At 44.5% G+C, this 17,438-nt stretch overlaps 1 protein-coding gene across 2 annotated transcripts in view; it reads right to left on the reverse strand.

Moving 5' to 3' along the window:
- Positions 1–5,373: 5,373 nt before the first annotated feature.
- The window catches only part of COL20A1 (collagen type XX alpha 1 chain), a 53,211-nt gene continuing 41,146 nt past the window's right edge, over positions 5,374–17,438 (reverse strand). For both annotated transcript variants that reach the window (XM_085558222.1, XM_085558223.1), the window contains 12 exons: positions 15,315–15,368; positions 14,426–14,521; positions 13,864–13,917; positions 13,474–13,527; positions 13,117–13,170; positions 11,657–11,728; positions 10,941–10,976; positions 9,589–9,655; positions 8,566–8,754; positions 7,170–7,247; positions 6,199–6,354; positions 5,374–5,711 (listed from right to left, as the gene is read on the reverse strand). In XM_085558222.1, coding sequence (XP_085414348.1) covers positions 5,698–5,711; positions 6,199–6,354; positions 7,170–7,247; positions 8,566–8,754; positions 9,589–9,655; positions 10,941–10,976; positions 11,657–11,728; positions 13,117–13,170; positions 13,474–13,527; positions 13,864–13,917; positions 14,426–14,521; positions 15,315–15,368 — 924 coding nt within the window. In that variant the 3' untranslated portion in view covers positions 5,374–5,697. The remainder of the gene's footprint in view (positions 5,712–6,198; positions 6,355–7,169; positions 7,248–8,565; positions 8,755–9,588; positions 9,656–10,940; positions 10,977–11,656; positions 11,729–13,116; positions 13,171–13,473; positions 13,528–13,863; positions 13,918–14,425; positions 14,522–15,314; positions 15,369–17,438) is intronic.

Below are 17,438 nucleotides of genomic sequence, written 5' to 3' on the forward strand. Positions count from 1 at the left end.
CTAAAATACATTAATATACTATATAAAAGGAGGATACTCAAACTACATGTCAGAATCTGTGCTATTGATGATCCCAAGATTGTAAAAAGTCTCTGTCTTTCTGCCCCATTGCCAAAGAAGCCATAATTCTTCTGTGCTGGTTCCAAGGTTGTTTATTCTGTTTATCTCTCACATGTTCTGCTGCCCTGCCCGGCTCTGTCCTGCAGGGCAGCGTGTGGGGCTCTGCCCTCAGTGGGATGTGACAAACATTAAATACCAGAAACTCCCTGGGCTGCATTTACAATAACGTGCCAATATCTGTCACCTACGTTGGACAGTGTGTCCCCAGCCTGAACCAACAGAAAAATGCCAACACCACAGTGAGACATGGAGGGCATGAAGAAGGAGAAAAAGGACAAGGCACACCCAATTTCCTCCATCTTGTCCCCTTTGGACCCCTAATCTAGAAACCTAAAATTTTAATTTTGCACCCATGCCACACTAATTATTACTTATATCAAACACTCAGAGCTTGCAATTCATGCTGTAAGATTGAAAACTCTTTTCCATGGACAGAGATCAAAGACAGTGTCTCTGGGGGCTCTGTCCAGGGGGGTCCCAGACCTGCCAGGGCAGCCAGGGGGAAGCCCTGGATTCCCACACTACATACTACTTTCTCTGACTCTAACTCTAACACAACTTGTGACCCTCTCGAGAGTCCAGCTCCAGGTGGGTTGGATTGGCCACCAGGCTCAAACAATCCTCACCAGAATCCAACCAAGCACTCACTCCAGCTAAACAATTCTCCAAACACATTCCACATAGGAAAAACAAGGAGCAGAAATAGAATTTGTTTTCTCTTTCATTTCTCTCTGTGCACCTCTATGAAGAATCTTGAGAGAGAAATGTGCTTGCCACACTCCCCAGCACACTCTGAGTGCTCTGGCAAAAGGATGATGAAAGTGGAAGATTTCTGACCCCGGGCACTGCTGGGTCAGGGTGTCTATCACAGCTGTGCCTGCAGCAGCTGCTCAGAGCTCGCTCTGCCTCCCCCTCCTCCTCCTCCTCCTCCTGAGCACATGGGAGCCACTAGCAGCAGAGCAGGTGGGAGGCTTGGCTGTGCATGCACATTTTTAGCAGTAAAACCAGCAGTTTCCAGCTGGGATGGAGTCAGCAGCAGCTCGAGTGTCTGCTCACATCTCCCAGCAAACACGGGAGCCAAAACCAAAGGCAAGCCAGGGTGGCTGGACAGCCAGAGCTGCTGCTGGGCCCCTGAGAGCAGCAGGGACTGCGAGGCACCAGGAGAATTGATAAAGCTTTAAGGACAGAATAAGAGCCAAATGCTCAAAGTGACATATTGGGAAATTCAGTAGGGATGGGCACAGGCTGTCCTTTGTTGACAGCAAAGGGATCATCTCCAATTTTCACTTTTTCTGCTCAGAGTCATGGGCAGTGCACACTGTGTGAAGGGCAGTGTCTCAAGGGGAGCGTGGAACTTCCACTCCAGCAGAGCAGGACATGAAAGCCCAGGCAGAATGGCCCTGCCATGCAGGAGTGGGAGGAGGAAAGAGCTGCATTTGCACATCAGAAGTACCAGGTGTGATTAGGAGTGCTAAGGATGTGGCTGTGTCCTTGAGGAGGCAGTGCCGCTGCGGGATCACAGGGTTTGGAGGGACAAGATGAGGAGTGACAGCTGAAACCATTTACAGAGGTGTTACTGGTGTCTGGGGAGGAGCTGGGATAGGGCAGGTCCCTGGCTTCCTCTGCTTTGTCAATGGCACAGCATTTTTTATACACTGGTAACTACATTTCTGCACATGTTGCATAAGTAGTTTCCCAGGTTAAAGTTCAAATAAATTCTTGTTTTTGCTTCTGAAAGGCCTCCTTTTGAAGTCTAAGGGGAGAAATTAGGAAACAACATCTACTGCTCTTTCTCAGGCAGGTTATTCCATCTTAGACGTTGTTTAGGAGGATGCTATCCCTCCATAAGATTTAATGATCAGAAACTGGAATAAAACTGGGACATGAACCAGACTATAACTGTAGAATAATGAATAATTGTGCTATTTCAAACCCATGGAACACAAAGAGAGGTTTTAGCATATGAAAGACTTCAGGAAAATGCATGCAGCCAGACTGCTGGCATTTGTAAAGCTCCCAGCTCAGAATTGATTCTCGGGACTTGAGTGAACAAGCTGACATCAGAAAAAGAGTGAGGAAGCAAGAGTGGGACACAACAAGAGCCCTAAAACGTCTTGGAAGAGATCCAGAGCTAAGTAAAAATGGTTTTCAGCTTCCAGTAGTGCAAAACTAAGCTCAGAGACCCCAAAGGCATCAAAGACAGCAGATATGGATGTTGATCTTTTCTGTTTCACTTGTGCAGGAGAGATTGAATCCTTACCATGGTGTTTGATGCTTTCCCTCCAGTACAGCTCCTTTGGGCATGAATGGAACAAAACTGACTATAACAACCTCAGTTACCTCCATTGTTCTGATTTTCCCTACATCTTCTTTCTCCTGCTTCCCTAATGCTCCCTTTGTCCAGATCAGCTTCCCAGCCACAGAGGATGAGGGTATTTTATCTGCAGCTGGCTGGTAGGATGATACATATGATTACATTCATATATAATCCCCATTTCCCCAGAATTTCCAGGGCTGATTTCCATCTCATTCCCCAGTGAGCTAATCCACATAGCTTGTAACACCTCCCTTTTGGAGAACTTTCTCCAGACATTTATCAAGAAATATGACTCAAGGAAATTCACTGGTGTAGAGGCAGACAGGCAGAGATGCAGATGAGATGCAAGATTCATGTACAGACCTAAGAAAAACACCCCCACAACAGCCCCACCTGGCCCTCCCTCACTGCAGAGATGTCCATTAATGACTCTTTATCCACTCCCAGGATATCTTTCTGTTTCCAGCCCTTTAATTCTGGTCCAGCCAAGCTGTTGAGTCATGGAGAAAAGGCATAACAAGCTCTGCTGCTTGTTAACAGCATTGCTGATTACTCCTGTGGTTATAGCTTATTCCTGAGACAGAGATAATACCTCAAAAAGATGCTTTTTGCAAAAAATATCTGTCACTGAAAAGTCCTCTGCCAGAATCCACCTACACCAGGTGGGTCAAACTCTCAGTGCCTAAAATCTCGCAGCAGAAAAGCTCCTTGGCTCGAGGAATTGGGTTACAAATCACTGGCACAGGCTTTGTGACACTACATGGACTAAATATCCTTGACTTCAAGTAAATAAAACCACTCATGGGACAAAGTTTAGGAAGATAAATGGACAAGTTGTTTGTGCAGGTTGTCTGTCTCCTAATCAATAGCCCAGCTGGGACCCAATATTGTTAAAATCTGACCGTTGCTGTTGTATCTGAAATAACCAGACAAAAGCAAATGTCACTAGAAATTCCACCAAAATAGATCAAATCCCAAGACAGGCAGAGAGGGGATGTGAGCAATTTTCAAAAGCAGTTGATAAAGAAACATAAAGGAGCTCTGTCTCAAGTCAACTGTGGTTACTAATTTGAACAGGCAGAACAGCAAGTTCAGAACTGGGAATTTGGCTGCACTGGTTTAAGTCAGAAAGGAAGCAGAATAACCTGCAGGTGCAGATGTTCCTCATTGCACTGCTCACCTTCCCCACTTGGTAGCATTTCATGACAATAATTCTCTGCTCTGCTGTGCAGGCACCCCTTTTGCCTCCTTGCCTTTGCTGCCCACTGCTTTCAGTGGGCAGCTTTTTATTACAGCTATGGAATTTATACTCAGTGCTAAGTTCAGAACCATTTTGAACCAACTTACTGTAGGTTTGACTTTGTTTTTTGGGGTTTTTTTGGCGGTTTTTTTTTTTGTTTGTTTGTTTTGGTTTGGTTTTTTGTTTTTGTTTGCTTTTGGTGGGGTTTTTTGTGGGTTTGGTTTTTTTTTTTTTGGGTTTTTTTGTTTTTTGTTTTTTTTCCCAAGGAATCTGGAAAGCACAGTTCCAAATCTCTTTGACCTGTATAAACAGAAACACTGCGACTCCCAACACCTGTGCAGGGTGTTCCTGTGCAGGTGTCTCTTCCAAACACAATGTTCCTGCTGTGCTGCAGCCTTCAGATCCTCTGACCTCTTCTTTTTCTTCTGACTGGAGCTTTGTCTGCAACAACACTTCATCTGAGCTGAAAGGTTTCCATTTTATATGTCAAGGCAACTCCGGAGAGCTTCAGTGTGAATTCCCAGTGAACAGAAACGTTACTTCTATCAGAGTGGTATTTCTATGCATTTTCCTACATTTTCCAAAGATAATGTATGTCATACTGAAAATATTAATTCTTGGGAGTTTCTAGAGAATTAACACACCAAGGATGACTTGGATACTTACAGGATGCACTAACCATATTTTATCTGCCTTTTGTTGTAGGTTGTCTCCCACACAAGTCTGACATGTTCCAATATTCCTTTAGCAGGATTTCTTAACTCCATAGGATTTTTCCTTAATGACAAGAAGAAATAATATTTGGACTCCTTGTCTAAAAAAGTTAGCTCTCTTAAGGTAAACCTCTTTCTCCTTGGTATTGATGTGACAATCTACTCTCTAAGTGTGATGTATTTGCTGCTAAGATTTCAAAGGTTGGCTGTATGAGCACCCAGGCTGCCAGCCTATATGTAACTGCAGAAATTACACATCCAGAATAAATGCGGAGGAATGTGCATGATGCTCCATTTTTTACCTTTTAACAGCTCTGAAAAATCTGTACTGATACTTTTTGTGCTGCTCTGCTTTAGGCTTAGGGTTTAAGTGAGAGTTCGGGAAGGTTTGTTTCTGAAGCAGGGGCAGGTTACAGGCAATGATCCAGCACAGCCCAAAGCAGGGATTGCAAAGAAGGAGGAATATTTTTATCAGTATCTGCATGGTTTGTTGCAGACACATCCCAGCTGATAGCAAGGAAAAGGGCGTAACACAACAATTTCCACTATGTCATATGGGTAAAAGCCAGACTCAGAGCTGTTCAATATTCCACCTGATAAAATGCAAAGTAGCTATTCAGCCTGCAGGAGGGAAACATGGAAAAAGCAGCAGGTTAATCTCCAGCTCCTCTCAGCACAGGGTTGTGACTCATGTAAGGCTTTGCCTGAGTTACCAAGCCCCAGGGGAGCTGGACAGTGTTTGTCACATCACAGTGAGGTGATCTCTGGCTTGGATGTTTGTGTACAAAACAGCCCTGCAAGGAAACCATCAGCATTCTGCCAAAAGCAGAAGCAGCCAAGATGGTGCTAGACTTTATTACCTTGGCAGCCAACAGAAAATGCAGCTTTGCTCCAGAGGATTTGCTTCTTTGGTTATGAGGTGCTGCTTTTCTCTGTGCTGGGACACAGAATGACTGATAAAAAGGAACCACAAGCAGACAAATGGACAGAAATTATCTGTTATTTCTGAGCATTTCAATACAGTAATTCTTTTTTTCTTACAAGTCTGTCAGCCTGAGTGTCCAGCTGTGCCTTTGTCTTGCTGTGGGATGTCAGTTTGAGCGCCACAGTTGTGCAGACAGACGGCTCAGCCAGACACAGGCTGTGGCTGTGGGGTTTGATTGACTTGCCCATACAGAAATGATGGGGCATTAAAAAAACATAACACATCTGCTATTTGGTTTGCTGGGTTTTTTTTGGAGTTGTGGAGTTTTCTTCCAGAGATTTCCAGGGAAAAGCAATGTCTTCAGCTGCCTCCGCCCCAGCCATCATGGGACAAAATCTGTGTGTGGAAAGGATGAGGCCACTGAGCAAATGAATAAATCAGTGTCAGAGTCTGAGAAGGAATGGCACAGAATGAATTCCTTTCCCTTGTAAACCTTTTGTTCCATGCCAGTGAATTTCTTCACCACCCAGATCTTTGTCTCACTAAACCTCCATGAAATGTAAATGTAGGAACTGAGGAATTGTCCCTCCCTCCATCCCCCATGGAAACATTGCTGGGGACATGAAGAACTGATCCCCCAGGATCACTCCCCACCTGCTTGACTAGAGCTGCAGCTATGTGTTAATCCATCAAGGATAGCTGAGGAGCAGCCCATGGAACTGGCTTTTATCCATGTGGGTTGCACAGGAATTACCCTGCAGAGGAGACTTTGCAGGACTGATGGTGCCTGAAGGATGAACAGAGGTCTCTGCCTGGCTCAGGAGAAGTAACCAGAGACCAGCCATAAAATCTTCACTTTTGTACCCACATAGTCAGGACTTACCTCTTCTATCAGCCTCATAACATCCAGAGATATCACAGCCCCCCGGGTGCCCAGGCTGCCCAGGCTGCCCTCTGACACCAGGGAAACCTGGAGGACCAGCATTCCCAGGGAAACCCTTGGGACCTGGTTTCCCCTGCACAACTTCTCCTGGTGGGCCTGCAGAAGGAGAAGCACTGTAAGCTGTAGCACACATGCTTTAGCAGTGTAACACCTCTTCTGTATTTTCCTCCATCCTACATGGCAGGTCATTTTCTGAGCATAGCTTCCTTGTTTTGGTGGACAAACAGGACCTACCTGTTGGAAAACCTGTTCTGAATCCCAGTACCTGAATCCCAGTATTCTTGACCTTATTTTTTAACCAGCTTGGCTAAAAATGGAGCCTGGTTATGAGAACCCCAAATCCACCTACATGTTAATGCAGAGAATCACCTTAACCCCAGGATCCATCCCAGAACCATTGGGTTTTGTGTCTTTACATCTCAACTATAGACAATTAAATGAAGAACGAGAAATTAAATTAAATGTGTTTTACCACACTCTTTTGACAGTGCAAAACTGGTTTGTTATGCCAGTGGAAAACTTCCCACAGGTCCCAAGTAGCAGGGATCAGGGTAGAAGTGTACACCAAATCCTCACAGATTACTCACAAACCCTTATGCTCCACGAGCTGAATTTTCACAGCTTCTATCCCCCAAGCATCTGGTCTTGCATGCAAAAAGGCAGCGAAACTTAAACTCCCTGCAAGTGTCTCATGTCCTCAAAACACATCATCCCCTGGGAATGGGTACCAGAGGGAAGAAGCTGCCCAGAGTAATCTCTTGCATTTTAGCAGAGACGAACCATTGAGGAAGAGGAAGGTGAGTCCAGCCCCACCACAGGGGTCCTTCAGCTGGGTGATGCTTTGAATCTGAGAGCTGGTGGCCATCACATGGCCCTGCTGGATCAATAGACAGAAGTTGGGGTCACTTTACCTGTTCTGCCTCTGGGTCCTTGGCTCCCTTCCTCACTGGCTCCAGACATCCCTTTCTCTCCTTTGGGCCCTGGGGCACCTATTCACAGATAAGAGATAAGTGTTGCTTCTCTGTATGTTGAATTTCACCCTAAATTGAGGCTCTTCCAGTCTCTCCATTTGTCAAAGTGGAGTCACAGCCCTTGGCAACACTGAGAAACATCCATTTGCTTTCATTCAGTCTGGGCATCTACTCTTGCTGTGACCAGCACCAACTCTTGCTGTGATCACTGATTTCTTTGATCAAAGCAGCATGGATTTGCAGCCCAATAGGGGTGGGAATGAACATTTTTCACAGAGAAATTCATAGCAATAGTGTTACTGCACCAGCCTGAGGGTCAGGTCCACCTCTGTGCTCTTCAAGTGGATCAAACAAATCACAAAGCTGAACTGTGTCTTTGACCAAGTGCTGGTTAGCCAGGATTGATGCTTGTCTTAAATTACTTGTGAAACTAGTACCTTTTAGAGAAAACAGGTACATTTTGACAAAATACGATTTTTCATTGTTTCAAAATGAAAATGTTTTGATCAGCCATGTCCTTCAGGTGTTTTTTCACTGAGATCCATCTTCTGCCCTCTCCTGCTTGACAGGCTGGAAAAATCTGTTGTTACTCCCTTCTCTCTGAAGTGGCATTTTGATAAACTCTGCAGATAGCAGCTAAGACTGACTACTGCAGGAGGAAGGAGTTAAACAGAACATTTCCAGTTCCTCTGAGGTGTTAGGACAGTGCTGAAAATAGTGTTTTTCATTTTATTTTGGCAGACAATTACTTGGGCCACTGACAAACCTTGTCTGCGAATCCAAGCAAAACATCTTCACACCTTTCACTCATTTACATGCAATAACTGAGGCCACTTCTGAGATTATATTAATCTATTTCTTTGTTTATGTCTGTCTTTCATTGTGAAACTACTGCTCCAGAAACTTACTTCCCCTTTGAAGATTGCTCCAGCTCCCTCATGCCTTCCATCAGTGTTTTCCAATGCTCCTCATTTCTGCCCAAAGCTGATTTGTTCCACCACCCTGTGTTCACCCAAATTACTATTTTTTTGTAGAAAAAGCCTCCTGCCCTCTTAAATTAAACTCTCCATCCCCCCCAAACCTACAAATGGTGCTAATCTGGCCTTTCCTTCCATTCAGAGCTTGAAAACAGAGTGGGATGCATCTGGCTTCTACCTGTTTATTGAGATTTATAATTTGGCTGTCTCTTTCTAGAATGGAGAAATCCAAAAGGAAAACAGCAATGAAATGAGATAATATCATGGATTATCTATACAGTACTGCTTCAGGCACTAAGATGTTTAGTCAAAGTATCAAAGATGCAGTGGAAAATGCATATAAACACTTCTGTCCATACCTCTCTCTCCTGGATACCCATCTTTGCCTGGCTGCCCAGGGGTGCCATTTTCTCCTCTTTCTCCACTGTTCCCAGGTGGGCCTGGAGGACCTGGTGGTCCTGGTTCTCCTGGTTTTAACCTTTCCTCCCAAATGGGAACTGGCTTCCTTGCATGTTCATGTATGAATGAATCAAATTTCAACACATGAGCTGAGAAGGCAAGAGAGAAAACAAGCGTTTCCTTGGCTGGGAAATTCAGGAGATAAAAATCAAAGGATTTTGTCTAAAAAGGTACTTGGAATAATCAACTAGTGCTAAAAAGCTGTCAGTCCAAACTGAGAAAGGCAGAAGATGAAGATGGGCAGCTGAGTGATGACTTTGCTGCCTGACCTTGGACAAGACACTGCTTCTCTCTGCACCTCACAGCACAGGAGCTTCACAAAACTGCCTCGGGAGGAATCAGCACATATCACTGAAAGAATCATTTCTCTCAAATTAGTTTCAAGATTTTCCATTTAAGAAATAAAGGAGGCTTTGCAAAACACCAGAGAGTTTTGCAAATAAATATTTTGCAGGTCTTTTCTATGCTAATGCCACCTGATAAAGCTGAGTCATGCTTAGAGCCTGAGATGGGACATTTGCTGGTCAGTGCTCAGAAGGGCACAGGGTGGTGGAGCTGCTGGGATCACTACAGCTTCAGCTTGTCTCTCCTCTGGTTTTCCACTTCTGGAGAGTCATAGGATCACAGAATAACAGATTGGTTTGGGTTGAAATGGACCTTAAATCTCATCCTGTTCCACCCCCTCCCATGGGCACAGACACCTTCCACTGTCCCAGGTTGCTCCAAGCCTCATCCAACCTGGCTTTGAACACCTCCAGGGCTGGGACAGCCACAGCTTCTCTGGGCACCCTGTGCCAGGGCCTCAGCACCTTCACAGGGAACAATTTCATATCTAATACAGATCCAATCCTTCAGCTTAAAGCCATTCCCCCTTGTCCCATCACCACATGAACACACTCAGGAGCTGGGTTGGTTTTACTCACTCTGAATCATCCGCTCACAAGCTTGGCTAACGAGCTGGTAAATTGTGGCCAAGGACTGTGGTTCCCCCTAAAATGAAACATTAAAAAAAAATTAAGAAAAAAATGAAGTATTAATATCTTTTAGGAAGGATCGATCTCATAATGCATGATAGCTTTTACCCCATTCATTTTCTCAGCTTGAGTTCCAGAGATATTAATTACTGTGAAATGCAGCTCTATTTATTTATCATGAAGCTCTGAAACCAGAAAATTGAAATTGGAAACATCAATAGTGGCTTTTCTTCTGCACATCAAAAGGCCCAGACCGAATCTAAATAATTACCAAAAAACGGAGAGCAAATTTCACCCTCAAATTTTATCAGAAAAAATGCTAAGTCTATAACTCAGTGTTCTGTGATATGTAAAACATTTAGTATGATCAGATATTACAACTTCCTATCTTTGACTCCATCTTCCATGAATACTGATTCTTACTGTATTTTGAATAAATCATATATGATGGGCCCTTGATAAAATTTTAGTAAAGTAGGGGAAAGCAATTAAAATGCAAAAACCTGCTTAAAAATAAACACTGACTGTGAAAATTCATACCTAATGCACCTGCTTCCAGAACTGTTTATAAAACATACATCTCTGGCTGGATCACAGTGCAGATAATCCAGGCTTAAAAAACTGCTGTGATCAGCACCCAAAGGAGGGGGAAACAGAAAGTTCCAGTATTAAAAAAAAAAAAAAAAGTCTAGAAAAAGAAAAACTGGTGGGATTGGAAGGAAAATCATCTTTAAAAATATAATTCTGAGGTATTAATTTGAGACAAAAGCACTTCATCCCTGTCTGAAGAAAAACTTGTATAAGTCAATCTTGTCAATGACTCCTAGAAAGTCATGGCATTTTGATTTAACTAGAAATCAGGATGAGAAAAACTTGAAAAACGTTTTTTCCCAATGAAATAACCTTCCAAGGTAGTGTGGATGTCCTGACTGCCAAGGTCTGTGCTGGGCCACGGACAATGTGATGACAAATGAGTCTCCTTTTGCAGCACATTAAAGCAGAACAAAGTGGAGCCAAGTGGGTTTGGCTTTTTCCCTTCTCAGCAAAGAATGGATTTGCATTTGACATTTCTGCTTCATTACTACAAGTGATACTAAAGAGCTCCTGACTGCTGTGGGGTTATTTACACCCCAGCAGCTCAGCCTGTGCAGGTGAAAGGAAAGGCAGCAAGCAATAGGTACAACCAGCACTGGAGAGGTTTGGCTCAGAATTTTAAATAAAAATTGCAATTCAGGTTACCACACCCACTCTTCTGAGGGTATGATGCACTGACAGTGTCACCCAGCACCAGAAAAACTCACTTTCTCTCCTCTTTCTCCTTTGGGACCTGGCAGCCCCTATAGGAAAAAATAAATTAAATAAATCTAAGGAAAGGAAGAACAGAAAACAAACAAATTAATAAATTCACTGGAGGTACGAGTTATATTAATGGAGCACAAAGCTTGTTTCTCACACTCTTGTTGCTTCCTTGACTTCATGGCAGTGATTGCAAGAGATTTAAGTCCATTCTTGAAAGTATGAACTCTTACTCAAAAACTTTTTTTTTTTAAGAAAAAAGTAATAAATCTGGAGCAGTGGGATAAGCACGATCAAGAGGGATGCAGAAATTTCTCAGATGTACTCTTAGAACAGATTTCCCAACAGGACAGGTGTTTTTTAACATCTGAGGAGAAGAAATACCTGTGACATTTTGATGTGGTTTCACCTACAAGTCCAAGGCTGGCTGCACCAGCTCAGGAGTGACTTTCTTGCTTTATTCTGGAATCTTACACCAGAAATCTGTTTAGATTTTGTCTAGCAGGTAAATCTGCAGAGGGCAAAGGGAGGTGGGATTTGTTGAATGCTTTATCAACAGGTCAGTAGCCTGGGCTTTGAATGCCCAGATATCTCCTTAAGAAGGATGAGTGTGAATTTAAACTATTCTTCAGACTCTGAGGCAGAGCTGCTGTGGGAACAGCTCATTCCCATTCACTTCACATGTCTTGGCTTTCTTTGAGATCCAAAAGCAGAAACTTACTGTTGGCCCAACATCACCTGGAGGTCCCTTCTCACCACTGCTGCCTCGGGTCCCTGTGGCTCCTTGAAAACCCTGCAGACATTACAACATTACAGATTAAAAATCCTTTTTTTTTTTTTTTTTTTTTTTTTTTTTTTTTTTTCTGTTTAAGGGCTCCAGGGGCACCCATGGTGGTAGTTTAGAGGGAACAATAGTCTTAAATTTACTGTCCAGCCACAATCCCACTGTTCAAAGCACATCATGTGTCAGTCATGCTCACATCATTTCCCATCACCATCTCAATTATGGCCAAGCTAGCAAAGCTGAGTTTTGCCAAAAAGCTGCAGTGTAGTTTATACCCTACAGGTTTTTGATCTTTCATTATATATTCAGATTTAGACATAGCCTAGAGCACAACCCTCTTCTTCAGCCTCCCAGTACCACATGGTTGTTTTCTTTTCCCTTTAAAACCTGTGCTGGCCTCTAATACTAAACATCATCAACAGCAGCTTAGAGAGTGGAAAGTGCCTTCTGTGGTCATCCCCTCTTTGTGAATTATCTGTGCCTTTTGGAGCCAGAAAGAGAAGAAAAAAATAAGCCAAAAACAACTAGCAGAAATACTTTGGTTTAGAATTGTCCAGCTATTACATTTGAATTCAGTAGATATTAGCAAATTTCTGAATAGTGAAAATGAGAAAAGTTTTCAAGGCAGCACCAGAACAGCCTTCAGAGCCTGCTCTGAAGGTGACAGTGCTTTCCTCATATTTAAAAAGCTGAGGCTCAATGCTGCCAGCTCCACATATTCCCAGGATGAACAAGCTGAAGTTATGAGCCTAATTCAACCTTGGCTCCTATAAATAACTTAGCACAACCACTGCCAAATTCCTTATAATTCAGCAGTGAGACTCAGCTGTGAGATTCAGCTGTGAGAATCAGTAACTTATCAGGTCCACCAGCCATCAACTAAACCCAAATTTGGTTCCATTTCCTGAGTAAAATGAAGTGTTCCTGTGGTGCCTTCCAATTAGGAGCTGTGAATCAACAGATCTTAAAGTTCTGCTACCTTGGGCATGACTGAGTACAAGTACACCCATCTACATCCAGCACTGGCAGCAGATACTGGCAGTGATGGGGGGGGAACCTTTCACACTGCCTACATCCTCTGTCTCCTGCTGATTTCAGTCTAACAAGACAAATCCCCTACAACTCAACCAATAGTTGGAAAACAGTAGTGTCAGGAAAGTGAGAACAGCAAAATAGGGATATCCTTGCTGGGGTGCAGCTTCCTCAGGAGTTGCCAGAGGAAGCCAAGGATTTTCCTCTTAGACTGAGGGTGGCAGGGAAAGGAGGCACCTGCACGATGTGCCAGATGTTCCCCGTGGTACCTCGGGAAGGGGGTTTTCCCTGACACTGCCAGGTGAAAGCATAAAACTCTGCTGAGGAACAGATTTCAGAGAGCATCACTCACAGGGAGTACTCACCCTCGGTCCAGGAGGTCCTGGAGGCCCAGCTGTGCCTTCTAGTCCCCTCACCCCCTGCAAAGCAAATCCAGTCATTCACTAATAAGAGGATTCTAAGAGACCTCATCAGCAGTGAGATGATTTCCATGTGCTGCTTTTAACAGGAACTTGCTAAAGATGGGTAAAAAAACATCTGCTCAGGAAGGGCGGTATGTGCTCAAATTTGGCCAAACCTGAAATGATCCTTTTCTTCCAATCCCTCTGGCTTTGTGAAAAGACCATTCACTTCTGCACTGGGATGTTTTGGGTCTCTGCTGGGATGCTCCTAGCAGATTTTTAGGCACCCATGCATTAAACCACAGGGGTGAGGTGTTTTACCTTTGCACCTTGAAGTCCATCCCTGCCCGGAGCTCCCTGCACACCAGGCATGCCCTGTAAATCAGAAATTCTGGGTAAAGTCAGCATCTCATTATCATTGCCCTCATTCATCTTGGAACAGAGGACAGAAGAAAAAAGGTCAAAGAAGAGAGAGAGTTATTCATTACATAGAGCAAAGACTGTTACCACAGCTTTACTTCCATCATAGATCTATCTCTCTTACACCAAGTGACTCAGTTTTCCTTGGGAAAGTGATGGCATTCCAAAATGACTGACAGTTCCCAAGAAGACAAGTGCACCACTTTTCAGACTTGCTTAAAGTAGTTATTCAGGAAAAAAAAAAAAAGGGCAATCTTTGGGAACAGTAGAAGGAGTGGTGTTTACCATTACCTGCATGCCAGGGATTCCAGTGTCTCCTTTCTCTCCTTTAATTCCTGGTGGCCCCTTGGATTAGAACAGAAAGACACAGTTGGCTGTGTGGCAGAACCCTTTAAGGCAAAGAGCATCCTGCTGCTCCACATCCTTGTCCCAGGTTGTTCCTGCTCCCTGCAGTGTTCCAGGGTAATTTACAGCCACGGCATGTGCACAGGGATTCTGCCATCCCAGACATGTGGCAGCCCTTGCCACTACTCCCTGCCAAGCAATGATGATCAATGGAAAGAGAAAAGCCTGAATATTCATAGAAGATCCTGAGTTGGAAGGGACCCCACTGGGCTGCTCGAAATAAAAGCCCATTAGGGAGAGTCTGGACAAAAGCAGGCTTTGGCCAAAATGCTTAAGTGCAGGGCCTCATCAGCATCATCCCCACTGATTGTCACCTCTCCCTCTGCAGCTGTTCAGCTGTTAGTGAGGGTGATATAAATCTGTAAATCACAGCACTGACACCCATTTCTGAGACAGGTTCTGGCTGTGAAGAGCGAGTCCAAAAATGACAATGGAAGAGGTCACATACCACAGGGCCCTGAACTGTGATTCCCTGGGAGCCTGGAGAGCCTTGTTGGCCACTGGGACCTGCTGGTCCTACTTGTCCAGGTGGGCCTGGCTCACCCTGAAAGCAAAGACAAGGAAACAATCAAAAGGGAAGGAAGTGGCTGGTGCCTGTTCTCTTCATGGTTTTCACTGCAAATCCTGGGTCAGCATGAGCCATCTACAGAATTCAGGATTAAACTGGGGCACTGAGGGCATCTCCAGTAACCTCAGCTGCCTTCGAGTTTTAGCTCCAAGATTTTGGTCTATCTTTCACGAGAGCAGAGAGCAAAGCTGCAGAGAGTGCTTTGCAGAGCAAAGTTCACCTTCCCAAGCAGATATTCCTGTTATTCAAGGTGGTCAGAGAGCAAAGGGAAACCTTCCTTAGTTCATTTCTGAGATCTGTGTCCATTCTCATTACCCCCCACAGCCATGCTGCTTTCCCAGATGTCATCCCAAAAAATGGGACCAGTGGTCTGCTCTGGCTCTGCCCTGTGCTGCTCCATGGAGCTGTGAACACTTTCCCCAGGGTTTGCTGCAGTCCCCAGGGCTGGGGGACTCAGACCCAGCCATTCCTCAGGGCTGTGCTTGGCCCTCTGCTCCCTCCTCACGCCGCTCTGCCCAGGGCAGCACAAGCGTGTCTGGTCAGGAGATGTGGCAGCACAAAGCCTGACCCTGTAGCAGCACAGCTGCTCTCAGAGGACACTGCATGTTCACTGCATTAATTCAGCACAATCAGGCTCATCATCTCAATCTCCAAAGCCCAACTGAGCATTTAATTAACAGTAAGTGATCCCATCCTCCTCTATGTGTTGTTAAGACTCTGTTTAGGCTCAGCTTGGTGCACTGAGATAATCTCCAGCCTAAGGACTCACCTTGGGTCCTGGCTCTCCCTGCTGTCCCTGAGGTCCTCTCCTCCCAGGGCTGCCCTGCCAGTGGGACACACAAAACATCATCACATTTATTGCACTGTAACCACAAGCCTGGGGGACAGAACTCTGTGCACTTCACTGCCCCGCACTGAAAGATGTTTCCTGCCCCACAGAGCTAAAAACAAATAGAGACAAAAAGAAAATTAATTGAGTTGTCCAAGAAACGTGGGAAAGGGAAAACAAAAGGAGCAGCCCAGTCCCTCCATGACCAGCATTGGGAACACAGCACTTATCCCCAGCAGAGAGAGATGAAGTTTCAACCTCTTTGATCTCCCTCCAACTCCCTCCCAGTGGATCCACATTGAAACAAAGTCTAATATGGACATGGGAACACACTTGAGAAGGAAGAAAAGGGGTGCTCACATCTTCACTCCTTTGGAACTCAGTTGGGTTTTACACTTTCCACCCCAGAAAAGTGACATGTGCTGAGATCAGGGGCAGACCTGGCTCTGGGAGACCTGGCTTAGCTCTGCCTCTGCCTAACTCTGGGTGGGGAGAGGAAAACAACCTCCTGGCATGACCTGGTTTTGTGTGAATTTTTGACATCTTAATCTGAGCATTGCTATTCTTGAATCCAAAGAAAATGTGGAATTTGAATTGAGAAGCACAGGCAGGGAACTTTGGGAAAGGTGCTTTCAGAAGTGCCCAGAAACTCATTTCAGAAGCCAGCTGGATCTAGTCAGACAGTCATTAAGGACAGTGATAAATACAAGGTGGGACATGTCTTTCTAACTGGAATTTTAAAAATAGCAGTGAGTGCTGTTGTAACTGCAGCAAATTACCAAGGGTTCAGGTGTGAGGAGGAGGTTATGTGTCAAAACCTGATTTCCGCTAATGCCTTAAAAAGTCCTGCTCTTTAAGGAGTTGTCTGTGGAGATGCTTAAACCACAGGGCAATACAAGCTGCTAATTATGCACTTAGGATATTGAAGCAAACTGTGACAGTGGAGTGTGCTGTTAATTAAACTTCCACCAGAACGAGCAAGTAATTACTCTGCAATGAGGCACTCTCCTTGCACGGAACTGAACTCAGAGCTAAACCACAGGTCAGTGCAGGAGATGATCTGAGACCCTTTCACTTGAAAAGGGAGGAAAATATTTCCATTTATGCTTATTTTCCAGGAGCAAAGCACCTGGAGTGGTGGAACTGAGGTGCTCTGGACAGGCTGTCTGTCAGGTTTCAGCTGGCTTGTACAAATCAAATATTCTTCCCCAGATTTTCAAAAAGCTTTTTTTTTTTTTTAATATATATATATATATACATGTATATAAATAACTGCTTCCTAGTATTTAACAGGAATATTTTCTCCTGGGATTTAAGCCTGTGACAGCTTTCCTGCATCCATAAGGGATGGGGCAGAATTTATGCCATTTTTCCTGAGCACACTGCATATGTAATGGCTGCTTTCTCTTCCCCCCATTTCTTCAGGGTTTTCTTGCAAGTGACATTCACTGAACAGAAAGAGAGCTTTGGGGACAGAAAGGATAGCAAAGTCTCCCTTTTCTCTTTACACTGTCCACCCACACAGACACTCACAAGGCTCCAATTTAACATAGGATCCAGACAGGAAGATTTTTTTTTTGTGAATAGTTTTCCTTAAATTTACAGAGAATTTCAGAGCCCCCAATCCATGAAATCTCTGCAGACACTGAGGGTGACCTGTCCTCCTCTCCTAAGAGGATTAGTGTGGAACCAGGCACTGCTCAGCCTGTTCCCAGCTGCAGCTGTTGCTCTGCCAACTCTCCATCTCCCAATGTCATCACCATCCAAAATCCAAAGGGAAACTCTCAGCTTTGCCCTGGAAAAGCTCCTTGAGTTAGGATGAGAGAAAATGGCTTCAAGTTGCACCAGGGGAGGTTTAGATTAGACATGAGGATAAAACTTCACCAAAAAAGGGCTGTCAAGACCCAGCACAGGCTGCTCAGGGCACCATTTCTGCAGGGATTTAAAAGGTGTAGATGTGGCTCTTGGGGACAGGGTTTAGAGCTGGCTTTGGCAGCCCTGATTAAGGGGTGGACTCAATGATCTTTAGGACCTTTTCCAACCTGAACTGTGATTCTAAAACCT

The sequence above is a fragment of the Lonchura striata genome, chromosome 20 (assembly GCF_050655825.1).
Source record: "Lonchura striata isolate lonStrDom1 chromosome 20, ASM5065582v1, whole genome shotgun sequence".
NCBI lineage: Eukaryota > Metazoa > Chordata > Aves > Passeriformes > Estrildidae > Lonchura > Lonchura striata.